Source organism: Ursus arctos, unplaced genomic scaffold (genome assembly GCF_023065955.2).
Source record: "Ursus arctos isolate Adak ecotype North America unplaced genomic scaffold, UrsArc2.0 scaffold_4, whole genome shotgun sequence".
NCBI lineage: Eukaryota > Metazoa > Chordata > Mammalia > Carnivora > Ursidae > Ursus > Ursus arctos.
This window is the reverse complement of record NW_026623056.1, coordinates 91802579-91830428: the sequence shown is the minus strand read 5'-3', so window position 1 is coordinate 91830428 and position 27850 is coordinate 91802579. Positions and strand designations below refer to the sequence as shown.

General features: G+C 55.2%; 1 protein-coding gene across 2 annotated transcripts; it reads left to right on the top strand.

Moving 5' to 3' along the window:
- Positions 1-1220: 1220 nt before the first annotated feature.
- WDR4 (WD repeat domain 4) lies at positions 1221-22295 on the top strand. Of its 2 annotated transcripts, XM_026498253.4 has the most exons (11): positions 1221-1371; positions 3092-3157; positions 4081-4224; positions 8329-8485; positions 9187-9299; positions 11516-11576; positions 15090-15188; positions 16950-17014; positions 17917-18100; positions 19003-19072; positions 21313-22295. In XM_026498253.4, exons 1-11 carry the CDS (start codon positions 1283-1285, stop codon positions 21492-21494), a joined length of 1230 nt encoding a protein of 409 aa, XP_026354038.1. In that variant the 5' UTR covers positions 1221-1282; the 3' UTR covers positions 21495-22295. The 2 variants fall into 2 exon arrangements, with proteins under 2 accessions (XP_026354038.1, XP_026354124.1); XM_026498339.4 differs by lacking the exons at positions 1221-1371; positions 3092-3157 and having other exon boundaries at positions 4080-4172.
- Positions 22296-27850: the final 5555 nt, after the last annotated feature.

The window sequence follows — 27850 nt, the reverse complement described above, 5'->3', positions numbered from 1 at the left end:
TCATCGTTCCTTCACTCTTCCGTAACAGTAGCTGTTCCTTTAAGACAATTACTCGATCCATTCATGTACTTAGCAAATATTGATTGAGCACTGACTTCTCGCCAGGTATTGTGCTGCAAGTTGGGATGACCATGACGTGAAAAATTAGGCATTCGTAGTCTGGAGAGACATTAATCAAATAAACATGAATACAAATAACGAAAAGGCAGAGAAGGCTTCCCTGATTGATGATGCCACTGAAATGAAATTGAGTGACTGGAATTAACTAGTTACAGTAAATAGATGGGGTGCTGGGGAGAACATTTCAGGCAGAAAGAATGACATGTGCTAAGGCCCTGGGGTGAGTGCATTGTGCCAGTGAATGGAAGGGCAGTCCTGGCTACAGCACAGAGAATGAAAGGGACTGCTGGGGAAAGAGGCTGCAGAGTAGATGGGAGCCAGACCACAGGCTCGCTAGACCATGATTAGGACTTGGGTCTTTGCCATGAAAGCAACGAGCAGACACCTGTAGGTTTTAAGCAGGGGGATGCAATGATCATATTTGTGTTCTGCAAGGATCTGTCTGGCTTCGGTGTGGCAAGCGGATCTGTGGGGGTCAAGGGCAGCAGCGGGACTGCTGCGGTTTGGACAGTGGACGGAGATGGAGAGAAGGGGCATGCAGCAGAGGAATTTAAGTGACTCGATGAACAGGGTGGGGTGTGTGGGCGGCGCGTCTTGAGAAGTCACCCTGTTCGAATGGTGATTGGTGATACCACAGTCCAAGAACAGAAGAACACAGGCAAAGAGCTATCGCTGAGGATGAGAGAGACTTGGGGCGTCTGGGGCTGGCGTCTGGGGCTGACCTCCGAAGGGAAGCTGCGGAGGCTCACTTCCAGCTCCTGAGCTCTGAGCTGCCCCGGACTGCTGTGGGCTCACTCCCACCCACCTCTCGCAGGAACTATTACTAAGAGCCCAGCAGATACCAGCAGGACCACGTCGCCCAGCTGCAGCGGAGAAAGATCCAGAGCGGCCCTGCCCAATGTGGAGAAAAGAACAACGCTCCGCATGCGTTCCCACGTGGGCGTAGGGAATACCCTACGCACCAACCCGGCCACCCACGGAGCAGACACCACCGAAAAGGCGAAGGCTGAGAGCACCTTCTGCGCGTGCCCGCGGCTTCCGCCACCGCGGGGGCGGGCCGAGTGGCGTCACCTCGCGGCGCCTGCGCATGACGTCATTGTGCGGCGCCGGCAGGAAGAGGGGCTCGGCGGCGCACGTGGGGGGCGGTGCGGCGGGCGGGCAAATGGCGAGTTCCGCTGGCTTGGCGCTGTGCGGGCAGGTGCTGGTGGTGCGGGGCGGCAGCCGGTTCCTGGTCACCTCCACTGCGAACAGGTGAGGGGGCTATTCCTGCAGCGGGGAGCCCAGGCTGCGGGCGCGCGTCGGGGCCTGGAGAGTCAGATTCCCTCGCGCCGTGAAGGCGACGCCCGCCCTAGGGAGGACCTCCGGTGTCTCCCGCCGCCTCCTCGGCCGGGCCACGTGCCAGCGCCTCCTCTCAAGACCCGCCTCCGGCGCGCCCCTCGCCGGCTGCAGCGGGCCTCGCGTTCTCTGCCGGGTCGGCGCCGGACGCTTCGGGACGCGTCACGTGGGGCGACGGGGGCCTGGACTCGGCCACCGCGCTGTCTCGGGGTCGGCGGCCGCCCCCGCCCTGGGGCGCTGGGAGGAAGGCCATCCCTGCCCTCGGGGAACCGGTCGGGCCTGAGTCCCGGGCGCACTCCCTCTCTCCTCCCTCTCCAGGCGTGGCGCCTGCCCCCCTCGCCCGCAGACGTCGAGCCCGCTCTGCCTGCCCTTCGGGGCTCTAGGTCTTATCCTCTCCAGTGCCCCTGCACACGGGTCTGCTTTAGCTTGCCCCAGTTTCATGCTCCTTCTCGCACAGGATTTTTAACATTAAGTGTTGATCGAATAGTCTTGTCCCGTGGTCAGTTTCGGCCCCTTGCATCTTTCCCGGGGTAGTTTGGGTTCATACTTGAAACAGACGATGTGTCTGTCAAATGTAAATGCACTTTCTGCTCTTTGCTCAAAGCTGAGTTTTGGAAATCCAAATCAGTGCTAGATTTAGTTTACACAAAAAGTTTGCTCACAAATTTGTGGTATATTCCAGATTATTTTTAGAGGTTGATGGTATCTGACATGCCACTGGGAGGCAGGGGTTTATTATACTTGATATTACATTTGATACATATCAAGTGTAATAAATCCATCATTTTTTTTTAAAGATTCATTTTTTTTTGTATTTGAGACAGAGCATGAGCAGCGGGGGGCGGGGGGTGGTAAGGACAGAGGAACGGGGAGAAGCAGACTCTGTGCTGAGCATGAGCCCAACAGGGGGCTGGATCCCAGGACCCTGGGATCATGGCCTGAGCCACCCAGACACCCCCCCCCCCCCGCCTTTTTTTTTTTTTTTTTAAACATAGGATTTCTCCTCTGTGCCTCTTGAGAAAAGAGACTGGTGACAAAGTTTCTGACTCAGAGAACCACTCTTTGCAGCACCATAGTGTTCCGTGGGAAAAGAGTCTGAGCCCGGTTACTTCAAAGGCTATAAGTTTGTACAAATGCCTGGTCTCTGCCGAGCACTGGAAGGGCGAAGATGGGCATAAACTGCAGAGAGCTAAGGGTCTGACTCCTGTGCTGGCAGGTACAGGCAGCCATGGGGCTTCTTTGGGTAGTTGAGACATTTTTAAATGGTGGCAGTTTTAAATTTGGATGCAGGAATCTCACCCAAAAACATCAGAACATAATTTCTTCTAACATAACCGTCTTGCATTGATTTTCTAGGGCGTGAAAGAATAATGTATTACTTCTGTTGAGTTTTTGTCCTCGTCTGTTTTACTTAACAGATTATTTGGCATGGAACCATGTCAGTGGTGTATGACAAATCTGAAAAGATGAAGTAACGAAAGCTCCTCAGCCTTTCTATGCAATAACTATACCCAGACAATTTCTTGTTGTGGATGAGACCCTTAATTTATTGAGTACGAGAATATCTGTGCTCCAGGAAAAAAACCTCACATTTTCATTAAAGTGCTCCCTTTAAAATCTTTCTGTTTTTCCTTAGTGATGATGACGTCCTCTTCACATACGATTGCAGCACTGCAGGAAAGAAGTCACAAGAGAATAAAGGGTGAGATAACGGGGCAGCCTCTTCAGGCCTAATCATGGCTGGACTAAATGGGACGGGGTAGCCTAAGAAGTGAATTGTCTCACTGAGGAACTGGCTGATGCACCGAAGTCTTCGTTTCTGTTTACAATGCCCTGTGCACGAACCACCTCGGGAAAGAAACGTGGAACTAACTTTAATTTGGTGTTAAGAATAGTAGGGTTTTTCTAAATACTTTTAGTTTCTGTCAGTAACTAACTCTCGTGGGCATCTTAAAATAATGCAGCGTATGCGTTGAAGTTAGCTTTAGTTAATTGAAAGATAAGGAAAGCGGAGAGTGATAATTTTGTATGGTGCCTTTTTCTAGAAAAATTGACCTTATGGCTCAGTTTTTTTTTTTTTTAATATGATTTAGTCCTTGACTCTAGTCTTCAATTTGTGCATGTCTGTGTGGGAGTGGACCATGGATCTCAGAGGGTCTTTCTGGCTCAGCCCTTTGTATTCTGGTGTGTGTGCTGAGAGATTTTTCTGTTTAATTAGATTTACTCCTTAAAAATTACAGCTGTTTTTTTTTTTTTTAAAGATTTTATTTATTTATTTGACAGAGAGAGAGACAGCCAGCGAGAGAGGGAACACAAGCAGGGGGAGTGGGAGAGGAAGAAGCAGGCTCATAGCGGAGGAGCCTGATGTGGGGCTTGATCCCATAATGCCAGGATCACGCCCTGAGCCGAAGGCAGATGCTTAACCGCTGTGCCACCCAGGCGCCCCCAAATTACAGCTGTTTTGAACCTCCCCTTGTCCACTTAATATGCATTTATATTCTGGCTATGTGAACCTTGTGCCATTTTCTGTCTCTGCTCATGTTATAAACGAACAAGGCCAGCCTGGAGGAATGCAGCCTTGTTTACTCAGGTAAGCCCTGATCGTCCTTGTCTTCTCTTTCTCAGGGAGGACGGGCAGCCCGTGGATAAGGGGAATGACACGATTCTGGCGTCCACCTTCGCCCAGTCGGGCCGCTATTTTGCTTTAACTGATGACAGTAAGCGTCTGATTCTTTTCCGTACAAAACCATGGCAATGTCTGAGTGTCAGGTATGAAATGCTAACGTTGAATAATTACCATGTTGACCGCACAGCTTACACTTGCATGCCCTCAGCTATGGTGACAGTGACAGCGAACAAGCAGCTAACATGTAGTCTCAGCCACGTGCCGGGCACTGTTGTCAGTGCCTTATGTGTGTTAACTGATCGGATCCTCAAAACAACCCTGTGCAAGGGGGGCGGGGGCGTTGTTGATACCCACATCCCTGGCTGGAGCCTGGAAGCTGATCCCGGTCAGTCAGCTTGGAGGGCAGAGCTGGGCCCTGCCCCTGGTCACTCTGGCTCCACAGTTGGTACCCCTGGCCACTATGCCATCCTGCTTTCCAGTGTTCCTCCAGCCTCGTGCTGGCAGAAATGAGGAAAATTAGCAGGCTTAGGAGAGGAGGTGCTGGGTGATGCTGATACAGGCCCTGGGCAGGTGTAAATTTCTCTTGGGTCCTGACAGTGTCCTGATAGTAAGTTCTTTATTCCCTCAGGTGGGTGAGGGCTGGAATTATGATGTCTGTGACCGGGTTGGAAACACCCACACGGAGCAGAGTCAGCCTTCCTCTCATCCTTGCCTCCCTGAGGCTGCACGGCTTAAGTGTCCCTTGAGAATAACAGATTCATACATGCAGCTTGTGTTTGAACTATCTCACAGCAAGGTTAGGATTTCACTTTGTAGCTGGCTCACACCTGTATCGGGGAGAGCTATGCTTGTTGGATTCCTCTTGCATCTTATTTTCTAAGAAGAGTAAAAAGGCACATTGCAGGTGGCAGTCTTTGTTGGTATGTGCACCCCGCTTGGGGGTAGCGCTTCATCCTGAACTTGGGACAAGGGGTCGCCCACACAGCCGGCCCACATGCCCCTGCGTCTTGTGGCGGCGCTTGCACCTTGACTGGAGGGCGAGGAACCAGGGCTCCTGGCGGGGCTCTGGCCATTCCCTGAGGGCATTGTGCAGGGTCTGGAAGGAGGAATCTAGACTTTTCTTGCCTGTCATTGGGTCCCTGTGGCTGTCAGGCTATCAGGGAATGGAGGGCGAGGTCTCTGGAGTGTAAGGCTCAGGGTGGGTATTCAGGCACAGAGGAGGATGTGTACATGTCTGGTTCCCTCTGCAGTGTGGTCTGGCGGTGTTTGAGGGGAAGAGGCCGTGTTTTTGTTTTGTCTTTTGAAGGTAGTGTGTTGGCAGTTTTCTTTGTGTAAAGATCTAGGAACACTCAGGGTGGGCAGTTCCATGTTAGCGAATAGTGGTTGGCACCTGGCATTTTTTTTTTCCTGTTTAATTGTATCTTTTGTCTTGGTGTTTGCATTGACGTCAGCAGAATAGCTTTGTATCGGAAACCTCTGTGATAGGTGTGCGGGGCCTCTCGTGTTGCCTGTGGAAGGTACGTTGCGCATGCAGATGTTGCTTGGAGGACCCTGGATAACTCCCATCCTGCCTGTGTCAGCCACTGAATGAATGAAGGGGTCGGGCCGGATCATGTCTCAGGTCTAGGGGCTGCACTTCTCAGGTTGTCTTGTCCTGTGGCTGTATGCTGATCTCAGCGTAAGATGTGCTGCTGCCTGGTCCAGCATCCGTTACCCTTGGCGGGGGGGGGGGGGGCACAGACAGATGGACCCCTTCCTCAGAAAAACACCCATCCTCCATGCGTCTGACGTTCAGTTCAGTGTTGAGGGTGTCCTGGGCCCGTATTATCCACATTTGACCAAGGAGCTCTCCAGTGGCTTTAATACTTAACCATGGAGGGTTTTAAGGAAAAGCCCAGATGGAAATAGTGGGTAGCAGTGATTGGTTTCAAGGTTTCAGTTTCTGGACAAAGGCCCAGAACCGAGGCCAGGTTTTCTGAACTAAAGAGGGTCACTTGGGGTCACATGATATTTTCTATTGTGATGTGTGCATTTATTAGTGAGAAGTCTTATGTAGGAGATCACACTGTTGCAGAAAATGCCTGTTTTGAAATACTGCGAATATGTGGAAAGGCAAAGCCCCAGGAAATGCGATTGTTCTGCCCGAAGCTGCCTGACTGCTGGGGGTGTGTGGTGTCGGGGAACTTGGTATCCTTGGTGCCCTGCAGGGCCTGGCGGGCCACAGGGCCCCTGCATACTCTGTTTTGTTGAATAGGTGTGGCTTGCCGGAGGTGGGCTTGGGTGGGCACCAGCCCCATGTGGGGGATCTCAGGGCTCAGCTACCTGACCAGCGGTGCTCCGCTTGGTGGTGGCAGAGGGGAGAGGGTCAGGCTGGCCCTGGGGGGCATGAGGATGGGAATGCTGGGCTGTGAACCCTGTGACTCTGTGGAGAGAGGGGGGAGTGCAGAGACCCCAAAGATGGGTGAGGCCCACACCTTCTGATGGGGCAAAGTGGCCAGCCACCCACTGTCTGGTCTCATGACCTGTCTGCCCACGTCTGTGACCTGACCCCTCAGACACTCACCCTCATCTGCTCTGTACAGCCAAGCAGTGTCCTGGAGTCCTTGCCAGGACTAACTTGGCCTGAGAAGATGAAAGCCCCCCCACTGGCAGAGGACAAAGGGACAAGATTCTGGACTGAGCTGGGGCGGTGGGGGCGGGCAGTGGCCGGTACTCATGTGAGTCCACGCCCGAGACTCCTGCGGGACCAGCCCAGGCCACCGCTTTGGACTGATGGCCGCATGGCTGCGTGAGTGCCCGTCTGAATGCACAGTGGCATTTTGGTGACCGCGTGCTTGGGGAGTTGATTAGTCTCGCCTGGAGCCCCATGCTCTTCTGTTGTTTTCTCCGTATTGATACCACTCCTCATCCTTCTGGGGCTCCCCCGGCTCAGGTGCGTGCAGGAGGGGGTTCAGCACTGTGGGTGGCGGAGCCCCAGGACATGGCTGCAGGCCCGCTGCCCTGCATTTTCTGTCCTTCTGTCCCTGGGCTTCCGAGAACTTGGGAGGTCTTTGTGTGGTCCCCGTGTGGGAAACGTGGCTTCTTCGAGCCTTAGTTTCTGTTTCAAGTGACGTGTGGGGCCCCAGCTGCAGGGAGCTGGGCACCGTGTGCACAGACACTGGCTCGTGTTGGAAAGTTGGTTCTCCACCTGCCCCGGTGACAGGAGGGCAGGGATGCCGCTCCTTTGAGGAGAGCCACAAATGTAGGTAATGCGGACAAACCTGTTGTTCGTGTGCGAAGCAGGGCACACGTGGCATCTGCCATAGGATGCAAAGTACAGGGTCTTGCCTTGTGGAAAGCACGTTCTGCTGCAGAGATGCCAGTAGAAGGAGGTGAACGGTGAGAGCGCGAGTGGGAGGAAGCCGCACGCACCCTGCTTGCCACCAGTAGTGAGACCCCGGAGGAGGAGGGGTGCGTGTGGCGGGAGCTGTAACTTTGTTCTTAGGCTGGCACAGTGTGGAACCAACCGGCAAATGTGATGGGTCTTGCGAATCTGGACCAAAGGTTTGAATTTGGGAGCGTGTTAGCCGTCACACAGCTTGAGCCGGAACGCAGACCTCCCCAGCAGTGCGTGCCATTCGCGGTGGCTTGCTTGCCTTCCTTCGGAGTTGTCCCGTGGGGGAGGGACAGCCGAGTGCCGCGTGGGCTGACAGGTGTGTAGCCCCATCCTCAGGGGCGTTGTGCAGGAGCAGCACAGGTGGGATGCCCGCATGGCAGGGCCCCGGGCTGAGGTGTGGACTTGGTGGTCCCAGATGGGAAGCTGCAGGGGTAGGAGGGCCCTACCCCTACGTGGTGTGTGTGCTTCTGGGTCTGATCAGAGCACATTGGGTATTTATGAAGTTGACCGTTTTCTTCTCCAGAATGCACAGTAGAGGTGCTGGGGTCAAGGGGCAATTCTCCCAACATTTTATAATTATGATAGTCTTAAAACACAGCAAATTTGAGAAGATTTCACACTGGACGCCTAGATGTCCACCACCCAGATTCTGCTATCACAAAGGCAAAGATATTCCAAAGTAAAATTGGTCTAAGGCATTGGCTTTGTTTCTGTTCTCTTAATCACTTTATTTTTTTGGCACTGCCTTTGGTGACTGGAAGGGGAGACACGTGTGGGGCTGACACGCCAGCAGAAGGTCCAGCCTGCAGGTCTGTTGGCCCATCTCGTGCTGACCTGTGCAAGCCGATGGTGGGCGTCTCTTGCCTTCCAGGACCGTGGTGAGGAGGTGCACGGCCCTGACCTTCACAGCCTCGGAGGAGAAGCTTTTGGTGGCCGACAAGTCTGGGGATGTTTATTCCTTTTCGGTGTTGGAGCCACAGGAATGCGGCAAGCTTGAGCTTGGGCACCTGTCGATGCTGTTGGATGTGGTATGTGGGTGATGGGCCTGATTAAGTTTGCTGCAGTCAGCTGGGGGCAGGGGCAGGGGTCTGATGGGGAGGTGAGGCTGGGTCTGTGAGCCCACCTGTCGGCGTTTGGGTTCTGTAGCAGGGACAGCTCTGCAGATCTGTGAGCGGGAGCTCGTGGGATGGGATTCAGGATGGTGAGCCTGGCATGGTGAATGCCCATGGGAGTTGGCTGGGTGGTTCCGGATTTAAGGGACAGCCTGGGTTGGGTGACATGGTAGAGGAGGCGTGTGGGAAGGGCAGGCACCATCTCAAGGCCTAAGGTTGTCCTCGTGCTTTACGGGCCTGACCTCAGTGTCCTTCCAGCCCCTGAGCCAGGAGCTGTTTCCCCGAGAGGCCTGGTGAGGGCTGGGGGCAGCTAGTGGGAGTTGGAGCTGGGGTGGGACCCGACCAGAGAGGCAGGGACAATAAGGGAGGGGTTCTTAAAGGAAAAACCCCCAGGACTTTGTGACTGGTTGGCCACAGGGACACTTGAAGGAGGAAGGAGAGGAAGGCGAGCAGGTGCTGGAGGCCGTGGGGCGTGGGGCAGGTGGTAGGGAGGAGTTACGTTGAAATGGGCATCTGGACACGGCTGTGGCACCGTGTAGAGCTAGGGACAGGTCCTGGGGGTGGGGGTTGGGGGGCCAGCTCTGGTCTCCCTCACCAGCAGGTCTGTCCGTGTGCAGGCCGTGAGTCCCGACGACCGCTATGTCCTCACTGCCGACCGGGATGAGAAGATCCGGGTCAGCTGGGCTGCAGCACCGCACAGCATTGAGTCCTTCTGCCTCGGACACGCAGAGTGAGTCCCCTTCCTGCCCCACAGGAGGAAGCTCAGGCTCGAAGCACGGCTGGGCCGCTCAGCTTGGGCAGCTGGTGGTGAAGCTGGGGCCTCCTGCTGCTTGGCGAGGGCCTTGGGGAAGAGGGACAGCCTTGCGTGAGCGACACTGCCCAAGGCAGCTTGCTCCCCAGCAAGGCCCCATTTGGTGTGGGCTTCTGCCCAGGGGCCGTCAGAACCTCCACCTCTTCCTTCTCTTCCCTTCCCATGTGTGTCGGGGAGAGGTTTTCTTGTCGGCACTGAGGTCTGACACCTCAGGGTGTGGTCACTGCACACGGTGGTGGTGGCACTGCCCATGGGAGCCAGCAGAGCACTGTGTGTGAGAGGCCTTCACTCTAAGCCCTCCACCTCCTGCCGTTAGCGCTCACCAGTGGTCCCCACGCTGGCCTCCGGGCGAGGGCTTGTTTCCAGAACACTCCTTCCTCAGCGTAGACGCCTGTCAATGCCTACAGTGGTTAGCAGCCGGTGAGGGGGTGTGTGCCAGGGGGAACATACTTTGGTAATTTGAACGGTCCAGGACTTACATCATCTCTGAGCCCAGGCGGCGGTCCTTCCTTTATGACTTCTTTTCTGCCAAATGAGTTCTCTTCTAGTAATTGAATTTTGACGTTTTGCAAGGGAGGCATTTCTAAGGAACGTTACTCTTCTCGAGTTCAAGGCTAATTACGGTGTGAGGAGAGGAGAAGCCCTTTGTTTTGTTTGCTAAAATGTTTAACACTACATTATTGGAGGCAGTGGGATACATCGGAGAGACTTAATTCTGGAGATTGCTCCTGTGTTCTTGGTTTTGAATGGAATGTAAAGTGACCTCTGTGAGGGTCGCTGGTGGCCGAGTTTGTAGCTCCTGACAGCAGATGTGGGCTTTAATTCAGCTTTCTAGTAATCCAGCATCCAGACTTATGTCCTGTAAGCCCCGTGGCCCTCCCTCCATCGCTGTTTCTCACTGGGGTCTGCTGCCTCCCACCCCACCCCCACTGGCACACTCCTGCCTCAGGGCCTTTGCATGTGCTGTCCTTGCTTAATGGGCATGCTCTTCCTACAGGGCCCTGTGCTCTCTTCCACTTCTTCAGTGCCTGGTAGATGCCACCTGCCTTCTCAGGAAGGCCCCCGTTCCCCTCGTCCCACCTTGCTCTGCTTTTCTCTTAGCCTGCACCATCCAGACAGGAGCCCAGAGCCCTGAAGTCTGAAGTGAGATGTGCCGTGAGTGTCTAAGACCTGATTTCGAAGACTTCATGTGAAAAAAATCATAAAAACAGCTTGTTATTGATTTTTAATTTAGGTTGTGTGTTGAGATGGTAATATTCTGGATAAATTGAGTTAAGGAAGAGTAGTGTCAGTTATTTTCATACGTGGTCACTTGCAAACGTAAATGGCATGGCCCGCACCGTGTTTATGTTGGGCTGTGCTCTTCTGAGGCCGCCGCTGGCCTGTCTCCTGCCAGCGCCCTGGACGGAGGGCCTTTGTGGCTGTGCTCACTGCCGTCTCCAGCCCTCAGCACAGTGGCAGGTAGTAGGCGCTCAGCAGGTACTTTAGCGAGTAAGGAGTAAAAATAGGTGTTTAAGAACCTTGTGTAAAATCTGTGCAAACTGGTTTCCGCCCCTTGAGTCGTTGAGGTGACTGACAGCCTCTATAACGGCTGTCCTGTGTCAGGGGAGTGCTTGGGCCAGCCAGTCCTGGGCGTCCCCGGCAGCCGTGTGCTAGTGGTCACGTTACCGCTGGGAGAGAAGCAGGGAAGGCTGTCCCCCTTGTGGGGCTTGAGGCTGGCTCACAGCCGGCAGACCCCGGGGTGAAGGCAAGAGGTCTGGTCTGTCCGCTGGCTGGTGTTGGCGGCTCGCCCTCCGCCCCTGCTCTGTCCTGTATGTCTCCTCCCGAGGCTCCCTGTCGTCACAGACCTGCAGGGAAGGTCTCGGGCTGTGAGCAGGGCAGCCGGAGTGAGCAGCACAGATGCTCGTGGATCTTTCCAACAGCGTGGCTGGGGCCCCCTCCTGCTCGGAGGTTGTTGTGGCTGTTGGGGCCCAGAGAATGACACGGCGTGCTTCTCGTGCGTGCTCAGTGCTGTCTAACTACACATGGCAGTTTTCGCTGGGGGTCGGTTTGGGGGGAAGGCTTCTCCCTGAGGTGACAGACGTCGCAGCAGCGCCCTGGAACTTGGCCCCTCTCTGCTTCTCTTTGCACTGTAGGTTCGTCAGCCGTATCTTCGTGGTGCCCGACCACCCTGAGCTGCTGTTGTCTTCCTCTGGGGTAAGTGTTTTGTTCTGCCGTGTGCACCTGCGGGTGCCTTTCAGCGGGGGGCTGTGCGGGGGCTGCCAGCCATGAGCTCTGTTGTTCCCACTTGTGGTTCTTTCACTTGGTGGCTGTCCACTAGATGGTGCTTGCTTTCCGAATTTCGGAGCGGACTGTGGCTGGCTCCTTGCTTCGGGCTTTCCGTTCAAGGGTGTGTGTGTGTCACACTGGAATGGGCTGTGAGGAGTGTGTTCTCAGGGCTGTCACATCTGTAACAGCATGGTGATCTCCGTTCTGACAGTCGGTGCGAAGACTTCTTCTGAGTCCTGGGGGACATGGGTTCCATCCAGTTACTGCTGTGCTGGCTCTTCGCCCTGGCCCTTGGGCAGGGCACCTGACCTTGGTGGGGGCTTTGATGGGTAACGAAAGCTTGTATGTCCTGGCAGTTGGGGCTTGAAGCCATGGATGGTTTAGTGATCAGGGACTTGGCTCTGAGGAATAATCTTTAAAAGGATCATTAAGCCGTAGTTTTTGCCAAAGCGAAGGTTTTGAATTACTGATGGTGTCTCATTCTTCCTTTCTTTTCAGCTCTGTCCTATTCCTCCTGTCTTTCCTGCCCCTTAGTGTTTTATGGGACTCAGGTGCCTGGCGGCAGGAGCGGGGGGAGCTGCACGGGAGGCCCCTGAACCTCCTAAGACTTAGGGTTTCTGGGTGGGGACAGTGGCCTCCCTGGCGTCCTGCAGACATCTGGCCACTGTCTGCGTGTCTGTGCTTCATTCCTTCACCACGTTTGTGTTCTCACAGTTTCTGTGGTCCCGTGTCCTACTCATCCCAGCGGTGCGGGGTCCTGCGATAGCAAACAAGAAAACAGATGTGGCTCGAGTCCCCAGAGGCAACCAGTTTTTGTGAATTTTGCTATACCTATATCTTCCAGTCTTTTTCATGTTAAAAAAAATATTCAAGCACCCAGAAAAGTAAAACGAACACCTTTGATTTTAGCGCCAGCTTGGCAAGTTTGGGCATTTTGCTCGTGATCCTGTTCGAAGATGCAGGAGGGCTTGTGCTCTGGCGGCAGGGCTGCGCTGCCCACCGTGTGCCCCACACCTTGCAGAGTGCACTTTTTGTTTTCATTAGAAGCACATATACTTGTAAAGTGAAATTCTGCTGTTAGGCCAATAGTGCAAGATGGCCGTGGCTCCCAGCGCCCCTGCAAGGTGCGCCTTTAGGCCCTGCAGCCTTCTTAACGGCCGCCCCGCATATCCAGAGAACGAGAGCAATCGAGAAATAAGAGCACGCCTTTTCCGTGTGTTTTCCCGCTCTCTCTGTGGTGGTGTCTTGCCCTTCATCCCCTTTCCTGATGGGCTACACCTCCCGTAGCACCCCCTATGCTCATATTCATCCTGTCTGTCTGTGTCTGTCTGTCTTTCTCTGTCTCTCATGTCTGTTTCAGAGCACTGCCTCTGATGGTGGAAGGAGGGTATTGTCATAAGGCTGCTGTCCTGGAAGTGCCCCTGACCCCTGGTGCCTGGTGGGTGGGCGGGCATAGAGCTCGAGGTGAGCGTTCCTCCCAGGGATTTGGAAGGCGTGGGGCCGGTGTATTCTCTGGTTGGTTTCTGTGCTTGGCTTTTTTCCCACTTTCACTTGAAAAGTCTGAGGCCATTCTGAGTTTGGCGGTCGGGGCCTTTTCTGTAGGATCTGTTCCCCTTCTCTGGACCTTTTCGGGCCCCTGTGCTCGGAAGTTGGGGGAGACGGGGGCTGGGCTCTGGAGACTGGCTTGCATGGTGAGTGGCCCCTGCGATTTGAGGTCCTTGGTCCCAGGAGTGTCCCCACTTGGGTGCTTCTCGAATCTGTGCTGTGGGATATTGGGCTATGTTGCCTGGTTCTTTTTCTTTCCTTTGGCCTCTCATGTTCTGCTTCTGCTTTTCGGGACTTGTCCTCAACTTTGTTTGGTAGTGTCCTGTGGGGCTTTTGTTTCTGCTGTTCCTGGTAATTGTCAGGAGCTTTTTCTTGCCCTCAGAGTGTCCTTTTCTTATTGCGCCCCGTTCATCGGGCCCGAGTGGAGGATCTCCCATCTCCCCGAGGTCACGTGTGTGTTTCCTTCCCCTTGTGTGTCCACCTTTCCCAGTGGAGGTTTCCTGTGGGTGTCCGCTGATCGCGTCTGTCCATTTATGACGGGGACAGGGCACTGGCCAGCATGGTGGAGGCGCTGCGTCTGGGAGCCCAGGGTGTCGGAGTTGGGCACCTGTAGGCCATCTGGGTCAGCCCTTTTCTGGTGGTTACTTGGCCCAGTCTTCACCTTTCTGGGCGTCAGGCCTGTCTCCGTGCTCCAGGAGGTGACTGGGGAGGGCCGGTGGTGCCCCTTGGTGTGGCTCTGGCATCCCTGAGACGGCGGTCTCTTGCTCCCGGGCTCCATCCAGATGGTGAACCCGCGGCTCTGCAGGTCACAGGGGTGGGGAGTCCAGCCACTCTGACTGCCCCCCCCCTCCACCGCCGGTGGCTGCACTGCTGCGGGCCTGCTGGGCCCAGCCTGCTGTGTCGTGGCCTCCTGTGGTCGGTCCCCTACCTTCATCTGCTCCCAGATGGCCTCACCATTGTCTGGTGTCGTGATGTGTCCGTCCTTGAGACCTCACATCTCAGAAACATCCTTTTCCCGGCAGGGCAGCAGGAGGTTGGGGTGGGCGGGCCTTCGCCTCCTTGTTTGTCTGCCGTTCCCGGTTCCCTGGCGGGTATTCTGCGCCTGCCGAGCCCCCGTACACCCCGGCTCTTCCGCTCTGGGGGACTCGCTCTTCTTCCTTTTCTCCCGGTCGTTGAGGAACTCTGCATGTGCTGTGTCAGTGCCGTTTCGTTGGATTGCGTAGAATCCAGGCTTCTGGTGCACGTGGGCCTGTGCGTGCGTGTTGTCAGCGATGGACTCTGGTGCCCGGGGTCGGGAGTCCCGGGATGCCGGCCGAGCAGACGAGCCAGCTAGGCTCTGGTTCCCTCCCTGTGTGTCCCAATTGTTCTCAGATACGCAGTTCTTTCTCTGTCCTGTCCTTCCAGCGAGATGTGTGACGAGCAGTTGTTGATACGGGTTCTCTCTTGCGTTTCTGCTTATTTTTGGAGCACCAAGGCTTTCGGTACACATGCCAGTCTCCTCACAGGCTGCACCAAACGACAGTCTCACGGGTACTGAGCAGACGCCCCCTTTTCACCTGTTCCTGAACAGGGAGGCGGGACCCCACCCACATGTCTCCCGTGCGAATGTGTGACCCTTGAAACGTCTGTGTGTGTGTGTGTGCGCGTGTGCACTCCCAGTGCGAGTACGGCAGCTGCGGTCTCTGACGTCCTGCACGTAACAGGCAGGTTGTCTCGGGTCTTTTGCCCGTTCTGCCACGTGGGGATTGTGGGTGTTTTGCATGGCCGCAGGTCATCCCTGAGAGCAGGGTGCCACAGCACTGGCTGCCGCTGAGCAGTGCTCCACCCCCTGCCAGAAGCCCCCGTGCTCTGGGGCTGTCCTCTCCCCGTGTGCTGACCTGTCCATGCTGTGTGCAGGACTGCACCCTGAGGCTCTGGGAGTACCGAAGTGGCCGAGAGCTGCACTGCTGTCACCTGACCAGCCTGCAGGAGCCGGCAGAGCCGTGGGGCGACAAGGTAACGTCACGCTTCTGTCTCGGGTTTATTGGGGCTTGTAGGGTGCCTCTCCAGTCACTGGGGTCCCATGAACAAAACCGCTTTGCGTTGGAGACCTGTCCTTGCTGTCAACACAGACGTCTTCCGGCTTGGGGGAGATCGTGTATTTCTGATTCTAAAGGTGCCTGTTCCCGTAAGTGGGAAATAACTTCTGTCTCACCTTACTTGTGTTTGAGCAGCTGCGTTACAGAAATGCCTCCTCTAGTCCTGCTTGGAAATGGAAAAGATAGCGGTGCTTGAGCAGAGAGCTTCTCCAGGGTTTAGAGACAGTCAGGCAGCTGAGCACCCTTCCCGAGCCTCTCCCTTTGTCGCGGATTAATATTATGACCACCCCCTTACCCCTGGGACCCCACACGGCCAGTGTATCCCCAGGTCAGGTCACCTGGGCCTTTGGTTGTCAGAGATTTTTCAGGGAGAATGTGTGGGCTGCCGTTTGGGGTGCTCGGGATTCTGTTGTCATGGACACCCAGCTCTGTGATGCTCCCGGGCTGGTTCCCTGCCCGGCTGAGGTCCAGGCTGGTCACTGAGGATGGCCCCACCCGTTTTCCCAGAGGCCCTCCTGGGCCTGGCAGGGAGGGAGCAGTGTGCGTACGTGGCTCTCCAGGCCTGCAGAGCTGGCCCTTGGGGTGGTTTCTTGATGACTGGGGTGTCCTGGTTGTCCTCACGGGAGCTTTGCACTTTCCCCTGGGCCCCCTGCCGGCCCGCAGGAGACTGGGCCAGAGTTGAAGGGCTCGACGGCCTCCTCCTCGGATTGGCTGTTCTCTCTCTTCCCCTCTGAGACTGTAGCTGCTGCCCTTACTTGGCCGCAGAAGTGGGCAGGTCAGGCCTGACCACAGGCCGGAGCCTTAAGGACCCTGGGGCTGTGGCCACCCAGCCAAGTGGCTGCCTGCGCCCCCAGGTCAGCGGGCTCTGCTGCTCTGGCTGCCCGCTCATGGCACCTCCTGCTTGGGTGTCTGCAGTCCTGGTGCTCCCCCCCCACCCCCCCGCCCCGAAGCCCACGGCTCACAGACGCCTGATTTGTTCTGGTAACTTTATTTCACCTCTTGTCCTTTCACGTCCTCCTTCCTGTCCTCTCACTTATCCTCCTGGTGCTCTGGGATGGTGAGGTTGACTTTAGTCTCTTTCTAAGAGTGGGGGGAGTATGCAGCAGAGAGGGGCCCATGAGTCAGCAGGTTTCTGACCTCGGGCCTGGCTTGCGTGGCCTGCGCAAGCTGTGGATGGCCCTGCCTCTTGGGCTCCTTGCTTCCTTCTCAAGAGCCCCCGGGGGCATGGCCCCTCCCCCTCCAGCTGGGCTTGGTGAAGCCAGGCCTTCTCCCCCACTTCTCCTGACTGGTGTCTGGACGTTCCTTCTCCAGGATATGCGGACCTTGCACATGCGATTGTGTCTTGCTAACAGTCCTTTGGGTTCCCTGTCACCTCCTGTTCTTGCTTCTTGTTGGTCAGTTCCGTTGGCTTTGGAGACATTGAGGGAAGGCCAGAGCCATGGAGAGGCTTCTGCTATCTGCTGTGGCACACTGGAATTGTGAAACGGGTAGTCTGCTGGGTCTTTCTTTTCTCTTGCTGATTTCCAGAAAGTTCCAGGACTGTTTTCTTGTTTTCCTTCCTTGACCGTCATGGCAGCTGTCAAAGTCTTGCTGTGCCTGGTCTCAGTTTGAACAGAACAGTCCAGAGTCGGGTCCCTGACAGGTGAACGTGCAGTTACGTTGCTGCTTTTCCTTGCAGAGGTTCGCCGCGTCCAGGATCACTTACTGCAGCCAGGAGAGCTGCGTGGCGCTGCTGTGTGACTGGTGGGTGAGCTCACGCGCTGACGGCTTGGCTTCAGGGTCCTGCACATCCCGTGCACCTGTAAGGCAGGGAGTACGTGGGTTGTTCCATCGGCCCCGTGGGCTGTTGCCTTTGTTGGGAGGCTTCAGACCCTTTGATTCATACAACCGTCCCTGCAGTGAGTTTCACTCTGGGAGGATGGCCGTTGCGTGACCCGTGTGGGTTCCTTTCTTTTGGGTGGAGTGGTGCTCTTTTCCTTGTTGTTTAAATTCACTAGCGTCCATCTGCATGCTGAAGTCCCACATGAGGGTCAGAGAGGTTGTAGAATACGCTTCAGTCAGCCCCCTGAGGGCTGGCCCCGATAGAGCCCTCACACCCGACCGAGGGCAGGTCCCAGGAGGGCCGCCCGAGGGCTCGAGGTGCTGAGGAGGAGGCGTTGGGGAGCACGTGCCGTCCAGTGGGTTTGCGAGCATTGTTCAAAAGTGCCGGCAGGTGGGGGTGTTTCCGCCCATCTCCTTTGTCCTCCTAACAAGCCTGCAGGGGGCGCCTTTGTTTTAAAATAAGGGTGCAGATTTAGAGGCAGGAGGCGCCCAAGCCCAGCGCCCGCACCCTCGGGCGGCTGCAGTGGGACAGCCCCCTTCCCCGCGTCTCATTCCTTTGTCCTGTACTGATTCCCTGTCCTAGCGGGACAAGCTTACCCAGAGCTTACTGACCTAGACTTCTGTTAGTTCTTGGTTCCTGTGGCTCTTGGGTTCGGAGGTGGCTCAGCTAGGTGTCTCTGGCTGAGTCTCTTGGGAGCCTGTAGTCGAGATGCTGGCGGTGGCTGGATCTTACGTTCGGGGCCGATCTGGTCAGTGTCCAGTGACACCCACATGCACCTCATGGTAGTTGTAATAATAACGTTTCTCTCTTTCTTCGTGGAAAGTATTCCTGTGGTGTACATCTTCCAGCTCGATGCCCACAGACAGCAGCTGGGTTACAGACAGCAGCTGGCTTTTCAGCACAGAGTGTGGGACATTGTTTTCGAGGAGGGCCAGGGACTGTGGGTCCTGCAAGACTGCCGGGAAGCCCCCCTTGTGCTCTGCAGGCCTGTGGATGGCCGGTGGCAGGTGAGACGTGTTGGGCCCCTGCTGCCTCTAAGCCTGTGGTGGGGGTGGCGGGGGCTAACAGCTGTGTCCACTCTCAGCTCGATCATGTCTTAATGCTGGGGGCTGTGTCCTTGGTGGGGGGGGGGGTGGCCGGAGGACTTGTGATGCAGGTTCAGGGAGCAGGGGTGCCTGGCCAGCTCCTCTAATGTCATGATGCCTGCAGGGTAGTCGCCCTCATTGGCATATTTTTTCTTGTGATTGTCCTGGTCACATGTCTTTAGCAGAGAAACCAGCAGTTTGTGTGGCTTGGCTGTGTGTCCTTGATGTTGGCAGGCTTAGCATGGCCTTGTATCTGGGGCACTGGAATCAGGAGTAGAGAAAGGCGTGTGGGCTGTGGGCTGAGCAAGCCTCTCCTCCCCGCGTGACGTGCGAACCTTACACTTCTCTGAGCTGGCTCGCCCATCTGTAAAGCATGGCTCTCTCCTTCCTGTCCGGGATCTCCTAGGACACCGAGGGAAGTCCGGTAGAGCACACCAGATACTGTCCTGATAGTCTCATCCTTTACCGAGTGCTCACTTGACCAAGGGCTTTGGAGATGCCCCTGAACCTTTGGGCTCTTTTCATCTAAAGAGCAGTGGCAAACAGAACGCCGTGAGCTGGCATATGTCGTCTGCTGCGCTCTTCAGACAAGGTCACTTGTGAGCGAGTGTAGAACGCTGGCAGCCCACGTGTCATGGGTCTTGGTCATGACGGGATGTGACTGCTGTGTCTGTCATGCCAGGCCGGCTGGTTGGTGTTGCCTGGTGCTCACGAGGGCTCGGCAGCCTGGACTGCACCCGGCGGGTCTGTCTGTGCCTTTGCCGGCAGCACTGGGGCTGCAGTCCTGCGCCTTCCCGATAAATGTTTTCCGTTTGTCTTCTCAGGCTGATCCTGAAAGTGCCGCCTTAAGGAAGGTCTCTGCCCATCTTCAGGGGAATTGGGCCATGTTGGAAGGTGAGAGTGTGAGCACGGCCTGCTTTTCAGGACGATGTCCCGGATGGGCCACAGACAGGGCCTGCTTGCAGAATATCATACACAGTAGGAAGCCCCTTCTGTGGGTGAGAGCCCAGGATGTGTGGCATGTTCCCGTGTCCCCGTCCACAAGGTTGGCGGCTGGTCAGGGCACCGAGAAGCTGACCCACGCCCAGGCAGGGCGTCAGGATGATTGAGCTACACAGGAACCAGGGTCAGGGTTGGAGTCCTGTCCGCCTCTCTGCCTTCAGGACTGTGTGTCGCAGGTCCTCTGGGTGGGGCCACTAGTTGGTGGGCCTCCAGACGGAGTGGCAGGGCGACTCACGGGCCCCAAATGCTGGCTCTGAGTGACCACGTATATGTGGTTCCTGGCCACGAATTCAGGTGTGGGGACAGGTAGTGGACTACTGTGGGTCTCCGTGGCCCAGGGTGGGTCCCGGTAGGAACACAAGGCCAAGGGAAGAGGAGAGGCAGTAGTGGGAAGGCAGACTCCCGCCCCCCCCCCCCCCTTGTGGCACTGCAGTCTGTGAAGAGTGGCCAGGGGATTGGAGCCACATGTCCTGGTCAGTGGAAGGGCCTGCAGTGAGCATTGGGTGCTGCCCTCACTTAGTCTTGTCTGAGAATGTCAGAATGACGAGACCTTCCCTGTTCCATTTCTTTTTTTTTTCCTTAAAAGATTTTATTTATTTGAGAGCGTGAGCGAGTGAGCGCACAAGAGAGAGGGTGTGAGTGGGGAGGCAGAGGAAGAGGCAGGAACAGACTCCCCACTGAGCAGAGAGCCTGGTGCGGGGCTCAATCCCAGGACCCCGGTACCACGACCCGAGATGAAGGCAGACGCCCAACCAACTGAGCCACCCAGATGCCCCGACCTCACTCCATTTCTCTTGGTAGAGGAAGGCAAACCTTTAGTTACATAGCCTCTAGCGACCCCGTGATGTTTTTTTGAGCAGAGACTTGAAGCGACTGTCAGAAGGATGACTGGTAACCCAGCATTGGGAGTCAGACGCCTTCATTTGAGTAAAGAAATTATTGCCCAGAAGACATCTTTCAAAGTATTCCCCAGGGAGAAGTCAGAGTTCCTTGGAACTCGAGAGATCCAACATAAATTCCGTTTCTGTTGACAGCAAGGAGTGATCTAAATGTCTCACGGAGGCGTTCTTGTGGTGATTTGTTGGTTCTGGGTCCAGGCTTAATTTCCATCCTTCCTTTTAGGGTGGAAGGACTAGGGCAGTGACGGGGCTCTGTCCTCCCCAGCAACACTGTCAAGTGGGTCTGTGCCTGGACTGTGTCGGGGACGGTAGCGAGCCTACTTCCCACCTGGCACATGCCGTCCTCCCTGCCGGGGCCTGGGTCCGGGTCCAGCATGTCCTGCTGTGGATCTCCTGGCAGGGCCAGCCCAGGGCGGTCTTAGCTTCCCTGAGCTGCTGCAAATGAAACAGCCTGTTCACAGTGCAGGTGTGGGGGAAGCTGCAGGGGGAGAGAGCTTGGGGAAGGCGGGCCAGCTGAGCTTGAAAGTCACGGAAGGGGTAGGGAAGCCGAGCGAGTGGGCAGGTCACCGTGCAGGGCACAGGCACACACATTGCCGACGGTCCCTGTGGAGTGTATGGCCCTGGTGAGGCCGACCCTGTGGGGCTGGTCTGTGGTCATGATGCTCCTGAACCCTCGATGTTTAGATCAGTCCGCATCTGTTATGTTGCTGTTTAACAACTGCATTCGGTGGGTGAAAACAACACCACTTTTTATCTTGCTGTTTGTGTGGGTCCCGAGGCTTAGTGGTCCCAGCGCAGTCCTGAAAGGACTGCTTCCCTGGGGGTGGGGTCTGATTCCAGGTGCGCAAGTGGTTGTTGGCAGCGTCCTGGTCCCTACAGGCTGCTGGGCTGAAGGCCTCACTCCCTCTCTGGCTGTTGGCTGGAGGCCGCCCTCAGTCCCCAGCACAAGACCCCCATGGGGCAGCTCACAGCACGGTGGCAGCTCCACCAGCACGAGTGTGCAAGCCACAGTCCCTGTGCCTCGTCTCCCAGCGGTGACCTGGCTTTGGCGTGTAGTGTTAAAAGCAATCCTAGGTCCAGCTGGCGTGACCACCGGGGGTTGGGCATTTGGGGGCACCTCGGAGCAGGCTCTGCAAGTCCCCGGTGAGCCCCAGTCAGTCCCGCTGCAGCAGGGCCCCGCAGGCACACTGGTCCCCGTCCCACCTGGCTTCTCCTCTCATTCCTCCCGCGCAGGCGCGGCTGGCGGGGACGTGGGCTTCAGCGGTCTCTACAAGGCCACCTTTGACAACGTGACCGCCTACCTGAGGAAGAAGGAGGAGAGGCTACAGAAGCGGCGGCAGAACCCGCCCCCTGGACCCAACGGGCAGGCCAAGAAGATGAAGTCAGGGGAGGCATCCCTGAGGTGCTCGTCCTAGCCACGCCGACTGTGCTCGCCCCTTCCCTGCCCACGGCTCCCTTTAAGAAGCAAAAGGGGGACATCGTTCCCGACCCACACTTGGTGACAGTCCGGTCCACACCAGCTCGGCACACAAGTGGGCCGTCCCAGAGAACTGGTGGGTGTCCAGGCTCTAGAACGTTCTGCCACTGTGCAGAGGCTCTGCCTGGCGTCTCGGGCACCCCTGGCCAAAGGGAAGCCATGCCGCATGTGACTCAGCGAGAGATACTACAAGTGAGTAGTGCAAGTGCCTCGACGCACTTTTTCTTCATATTGGAGGAAGTCGGAACCCGTGGTGTGGTGGCTGTTGGTTTTGCACTGTTCCGTAGCGCCGCACGCGTTTTCCTCCGGAGAGATCCATACGCCGAATGTGTTTGCGGCACGAGACACGTTTTATCCCCTTGTCTCCCTCTAGACGGTGTCCCGCGCTGTTTGGCACGGGGGCCGCTGGCCACGTGGGGGTGGAGGACTAGGTTTCTCCGGCAGCATCAGCGCTGCTCTCGTGTTGAGGCCCCGCGTGGCGAGCGGCGCCCGCTCGGGAAGTGCCGCTGCCGTGTTGTGGGCTCGGTGGGGCACAGGGCACGGACTCGGCTTGTGTTGGGGTGTGCGAGGACCCCGGCGCCCCAGCTGGAACGGAGTCCTTCAGGGAAGTGGTCGAGGCCGTCATGCGTGTGTGTGATTTCCCTGTGAGCTCTGTGCACTCGATGCAAAGACTGGGGTGTCTGCTGAATTCTAATCGCCGATCAATAAAGATGAGCTTTTTGCAGCTTCTGGAAATGTGGAGCAGCAGCATTTGGAACTGATTTCAAAATACATTGAGCAAAACCGTTTTGATGAGTGTACTGTTTGTGACTGAAATGTTGACTCCCTGATTCAAAAAAGCATGTGTTTGGTGGTTGGGCTTTATAGATGTGTCTGCTGCTTTGTTCATCTGTGCTCTTACCACGCTTTCCGAGATTGGTCTCAAATACGGGAAAATCCGTGTGTGTTCGCGATGACTTCGCAGAGGGTTTTTTTGGGATACTTAGAAGCAAATTGTTCTGTGTATCAGAACCCGGAGAGCTTCAGCTTGTCCCGAAGTGCCTTGTTTTGCTTTGCACATTGATCTGGAAACAGTGCTGCATGTGAACTGCTCAGGGTCCCTTCCCACAAGGGCAGACATGTTTTGCTCAGGGAGCAGAGGGAGCGTGCCTGGGACAGGATGGGGAGGCCGGGAACGGGGTCCTCCTGTTGAGAACCTCGTTGGCACTGCACTGGGCACAGGCAATGTTCTCATTGACAGTCTGCTCTGAAATTCTTGGTTTTAGGAGAAACTTAGGTTCGGTCTTTTCGGTGTCTTGTAAAGTAGCCTGCAGGCCCAGGCCTGTTGCTGCCTGGTTTTGTATGGACTGTGAGCTTGGAATGGCTTTTTATGTTTTTAAGTGGTTGAAAACAAATCAAAAGAAAAATAATATTTCACAGCATGGGAAAATCATATGCAATTCAAATCCCAGTGTCCTTAAATAAAATTTTACTGGGACGCAGCCGGCCCGTTGGTTGAGGTACGGTCTCCATCGGCGGCATGCTCCAGCAGCAGAGTGGGCCAGTTGCCACAGAGACCAAATGGCTGGCAGAGTCCAAGGTATTTATGATCGAGCTCTCACGGAGAAGTTTGTCGATCCTTTAAAATGTTTTTAAAATCTGTGTAATTTTAAAATGAACTGGTTCATTTCTTTACAGACAGAACAAACCCTGTTCTTCTGCATTCACGCTGACCACCTTTCTCACCGAACATTCATTGTGTTCCCTGTGGGCAGAGTCTTTGAAACAGGGTCAGGTTGGGAGGGGTCCCTGGGTGGCCAGGCTGGAGCTGGGCGGTGTGTAAGGTGAGTCCTCTTGCACCTGATGGGGAAACTCAGACCTGCCTGCCAGTACGAGGCTGTGCCGAGAGCCGGTCAGGATCAGAGCGGGGTTGGAGGGGCCGTCAGTGGCCATCAGTGTCTTTCCCGTGGTTGCTTTCAAATGGCTTTCATTATTGTCGTGGTTGCACGTGCACATGATCGAGACCAAACTCTCTGGCCAACTGCTTGTGACAGTGACCTGCTCTGTGCCCTTCTCCCCCATCCCCATTCCTTCTCCCAGCTGCTGCTTTCAGTTTGTTTCTTGCGTTCATCTGGCTACAGCCCATGTCCTCTGTGAGCCCCAGTACTGCCCACAGCAGTCATCACGCCGGCAGATGGGTCTTGCTCCGTTGGTCCACAGAGGTGCCTTTGTCCCCCCTCTGTCCCAGGACACGCTGACTCAGCACGGAGCGGGTGGGAAGAGGGAGCACAGCGCCCCCTTCTGCTGCAGCAGCCTTCCCAGGGGGTTTGCACCCTTATGGGGCAGAAGTGGCCCCGTCTGTGCCTCTGAATGAGTCCCTCTATAGGGTGAGGTAGCCATATTCCCGGGGACCCTGACTGGTGACTAGTCCATACCTGGAGGCCCCCAGCTGCCCCAGACATTTTTTGTCAGTGGGTGGGTTTGAACTTCGACCCATGATGACTGCATGCTGTGTTTGAAGGCTTTTCCGTCTGGTGCCTGCTTTCTCCCCTGACTGGCTGAGCCGACGGGTCCACTGCCAGCTGGCTCCGAGCAGAGCCTTTGGTTTGTGGTTTCCCCCTGCTGACGCTGTGGGAGCCAGGGATTGAGCTTCCTTACACACCTCTTCACATTTATTTACCTCCTATTTTCTGTTCCTAGTTTTTGTGTGTTTTACGTTGTGGGGAGATTCCTTGGGTTTGTTCCAATTCATTTATTAGTTTTAAAAGATTTTATTTTTAAGTGATCTCTACCCCCAACGTGGGGCTCGAACTTGTAACTCTTTTTTTTTTTTTTTTAAGATTTTATTTATTACTTTGACAGAGAGAAACAGCCAGCGAGAGAGGGAACACAAGCAGGGGGAGTGGGAGAGGAAGAAGCAGGCTCTCAGTGGAGGAGCCTGATGTGGGGCTCGATCCCAGAACTCTGGGATCACGCCCTGAGCCGAAGGCAGATGCTTAACGACTGCGCCACCCAGGCGCCCCTCGAACTTGTAACTCTTGAGATCAAGAGTCACATGCTCTCCCGGCTGAGCCAGCCAGGCACCCCCAGCTCATTTACTGATTTAAAAAATCTGGTTGTCGTGGGGCACTTGGGTGGCTCACTCTGTTGGTTAAGGGTCCGAGTCTTGATTTCAGCTCCTATCATGATCTCAGGGTCGTGAGATCGAGTCCTGTGTCGGGTTCTGTGCTCAACGGGGAGTCTGCTTGAGATTCTCTCTCTCCCTGTCCCTCTGCCCCTCCAACCGCACATGCATGCACAAGTGAGCCCTCACGTGTGTGCGCGCGCTCTCTTCCCTAAAATAAAAACCTTTTAAAGAAAATCTGGTTGTCCTGTTTCTTAATTCTCGGCACTTTCCTGGTCCGTGTGCATTTTGATTCAGCTACAGCTGGAAGGTGCACGTAGAAATGCACCAGCTAGATGGTCACCAGCTGAATGCACGTGTGTACTGTGCCCGCCAGAAACAGCTGAGAGGCCCCTGGCCCCCCTGAGGCCGGACCAGCAGACGGCTTCCTCGTGTAGCTTCGGGCCACTTCGGTTCAGCTCCTCTGGTGACAGTCATGTGCAGTGTGGCGTAAGCTCATTGATGGCTCGCTCCCCTTGCTGCACAGTGTTCCCATAGCAGCGTATCCGTTCTGTCAGTTGGCTTTTGAATAGTTAACAAATTTTGGCTGCGATGAACATTCTGGTCCTTGTCTCTGGGAATATACGTAAACATTTCTGTTAGGTGTATATTCAGGAGAACCGCTGGCTCATAGTTCTGCACGTGTTCTGCTTACATGGTACTGCCTGGCCTTGTGACTTCAAACCCCCTGCTGCGGATGGTAAAGTTCATCGCGTTCTCAACGCTCGGCGTTTGGGTTGTGATGGCGTCCAGTTTTCCAAGGCACAAACTTGGGAGTTATGGTCTGGGGTGTGGGAGCCGGTGAAGCTGCCCACCTCATGTCCGGACTTAAATTTGGTCTTGTGCTCGGCAAGGGCACCTTAGAGAAACGCTTGGATCCTGCACTTCGGGGGTCTCAGGATACACTTTGATTTCATGCCTCTTAGATTCATTGAGCCTGTGTGCCCTGTGGCGCGGTGGCCATCTCACCCATACCTGACAAGAGCGCGTGTTCTGTAGTCGTCGGCCGGACCGTGCTCGGGTGCCTGGTGGGGTCCAGTTGGTGGTGGCCGTGGTTGTCCTCAGCTGGGAGAACACTGTCCTCCTCCTGATTTTTGTGCTTTTCTATTGATGACTGAAATCCGTGTTTAAATGCAAGCGTGGGTTTGTCTAGTTTTCTGTATCCTACTGGATTTTGCCTCATATTTGAAAATTCTGACATTAGTGCCTCCTCACTGAGGAATGTGATGTCATCTTGTTGAATGACCTCGTCACAGTTGTGACGTGTCCCTTTTCGTCCCTAGGTCTGTCTTGTTCTCAGGTGTGGATGCTTGATGCTAACAGACGCTGCGCGTTTCTTCAGTGAGTGTTGGTGGGACCTCTTTCCCACCCCTTTGCTTTTCTCAGACGTGTGGATTTATGTTTAAAGTGGGTTTGTTGTGCCTGGGTGGCTCGGTCGGGTAAACATGTGGCTTCTGCTCAGGTCATGACCTGGGGGTCCTGGACTCCCTGCTCAGTGGGGAGCCTGCTTCTCGCTCTCCCTTTGCCCCTCTCTCCTGCTTGTGCTCTCTCTCTCTCTTGCTCTCTCTCTCTCACACACACACACACACACACTCTCTCTCTCTCTCGAATAAATAAATAAAATCTTAAAGCGGGTTTGTTGCAGGCAACATGTTTTCATGTCCAGAATACTTGATTTCAGTGCAAATATGACCTGAGCCACATATGTAATTTAGAAATTTCCAGTAGTCACCTTGAGCAGTTTCTAAAAAGCAGGTGAAATTGATTTTGAGAATATAGTTTATTTCACCGAGTACAGCAACTTGGGCTCTATATGATTACTCATGAACTATTTTACTTTCTTTTTTTAATCTTAATTGTTGGAAATCTGGTGTGTATTTCATGCGCTAGTACCCTTCCAGCTTTGATGAGCCCCGTCTCAACGCTTGGTGGCTGGTGGTGTTCCGAGAGACATAGGCCATTTACGTGCAGTTAACCTTCACTGCTGTGGGGTCTGCTGTCATCTTGTCACTTGCTTTCTCCTTGTCCCGTGCATTTTGTTACCTTCTCCCTCTTTCCCAGCTTCTTTTGGTATGAATCGAATAGTTCTTTAATATCCCGTTTTATTGTACTTTTTGGTTTATTAACTGTAGACCTATTTTCTTTTTTTTGTGATTAGTGTTTAAATATACAGCTTTCACTTCTCACGGCCTGCCTTTGAATGATACCGTACCACTTCACGCATAGCAGGAGAGCCTTGTGATGAAGACTCTGTGCCACGTTCCCTCCTGTTCTCGCGCTGTCCAATTGTGTGGCAGGAGGTGACGTGGCAGGCCCAGCACCGCGACCTTCAGCCAGCTGGCCATTGTGACCCTCGGCCGGCATCCAGGAACTGGCCTGGTAGGTGGTTGCCCGGACCAGGGGGAGACTCCCCCTGACCAGGGAGTAGCTCACAGGCCCTGGCTGCCCAGACAGCATGCTCTGTGCAGTTTGGGACAGCACGGGTGTAAAGCACCTGTTTTCTTCCGGCAGTCTGCAGTTGTTGTGCATGGCAGGCAGAGACCTGGTGAAAATGCCAGGCGCCGGGTCTCACGTGCATTTCTGGCCACGACACGTCACACTTGTCACCACTCTCTGTTGGCACAAAGCACGTCACGTGTCCACTGGGAAAGGACTCTCGGCAGCTGTGCCGTGTGTCCCTGGACTTCATCTCATGTGCCTTTTCCCTGTGCTCACTGTGCTCTGTCCTTTCTCTGTAGTCAATCCCAGCTGTGAGCGTGGTGACGGGCTGAGCCCTGGGGTCCTCCCAGGGAATCACAGACCGGGATGTATCTCAGGGACCCCGAGACCATCGTCACACACTTACTCCATTTATGTGTAAAATCTGCAGTACGTTGTAATTGTTTTTGCTTTATACTTGTCCTGTCCCCTACAGCAGGTGGTCTCACGTGGAGCTATTTAATTGAAATTCCCTTCCTGAGTCCCACTAGTCGTGTTCCCCGTGCTCAGCAGCAGGTGCGGCAGGCCTCCACCACGTTGGGCCGCACCGGGAGAGCCTCTCGCACTGCGGGAGTCGCAGGAAGTGCTGCTGGACGGCAATGTTCGCAAGAGATTGAAAACGGGAAAAAGTTGACATTTTCCTACACGTTTGCTATTTCCAGTGCCATCCATTC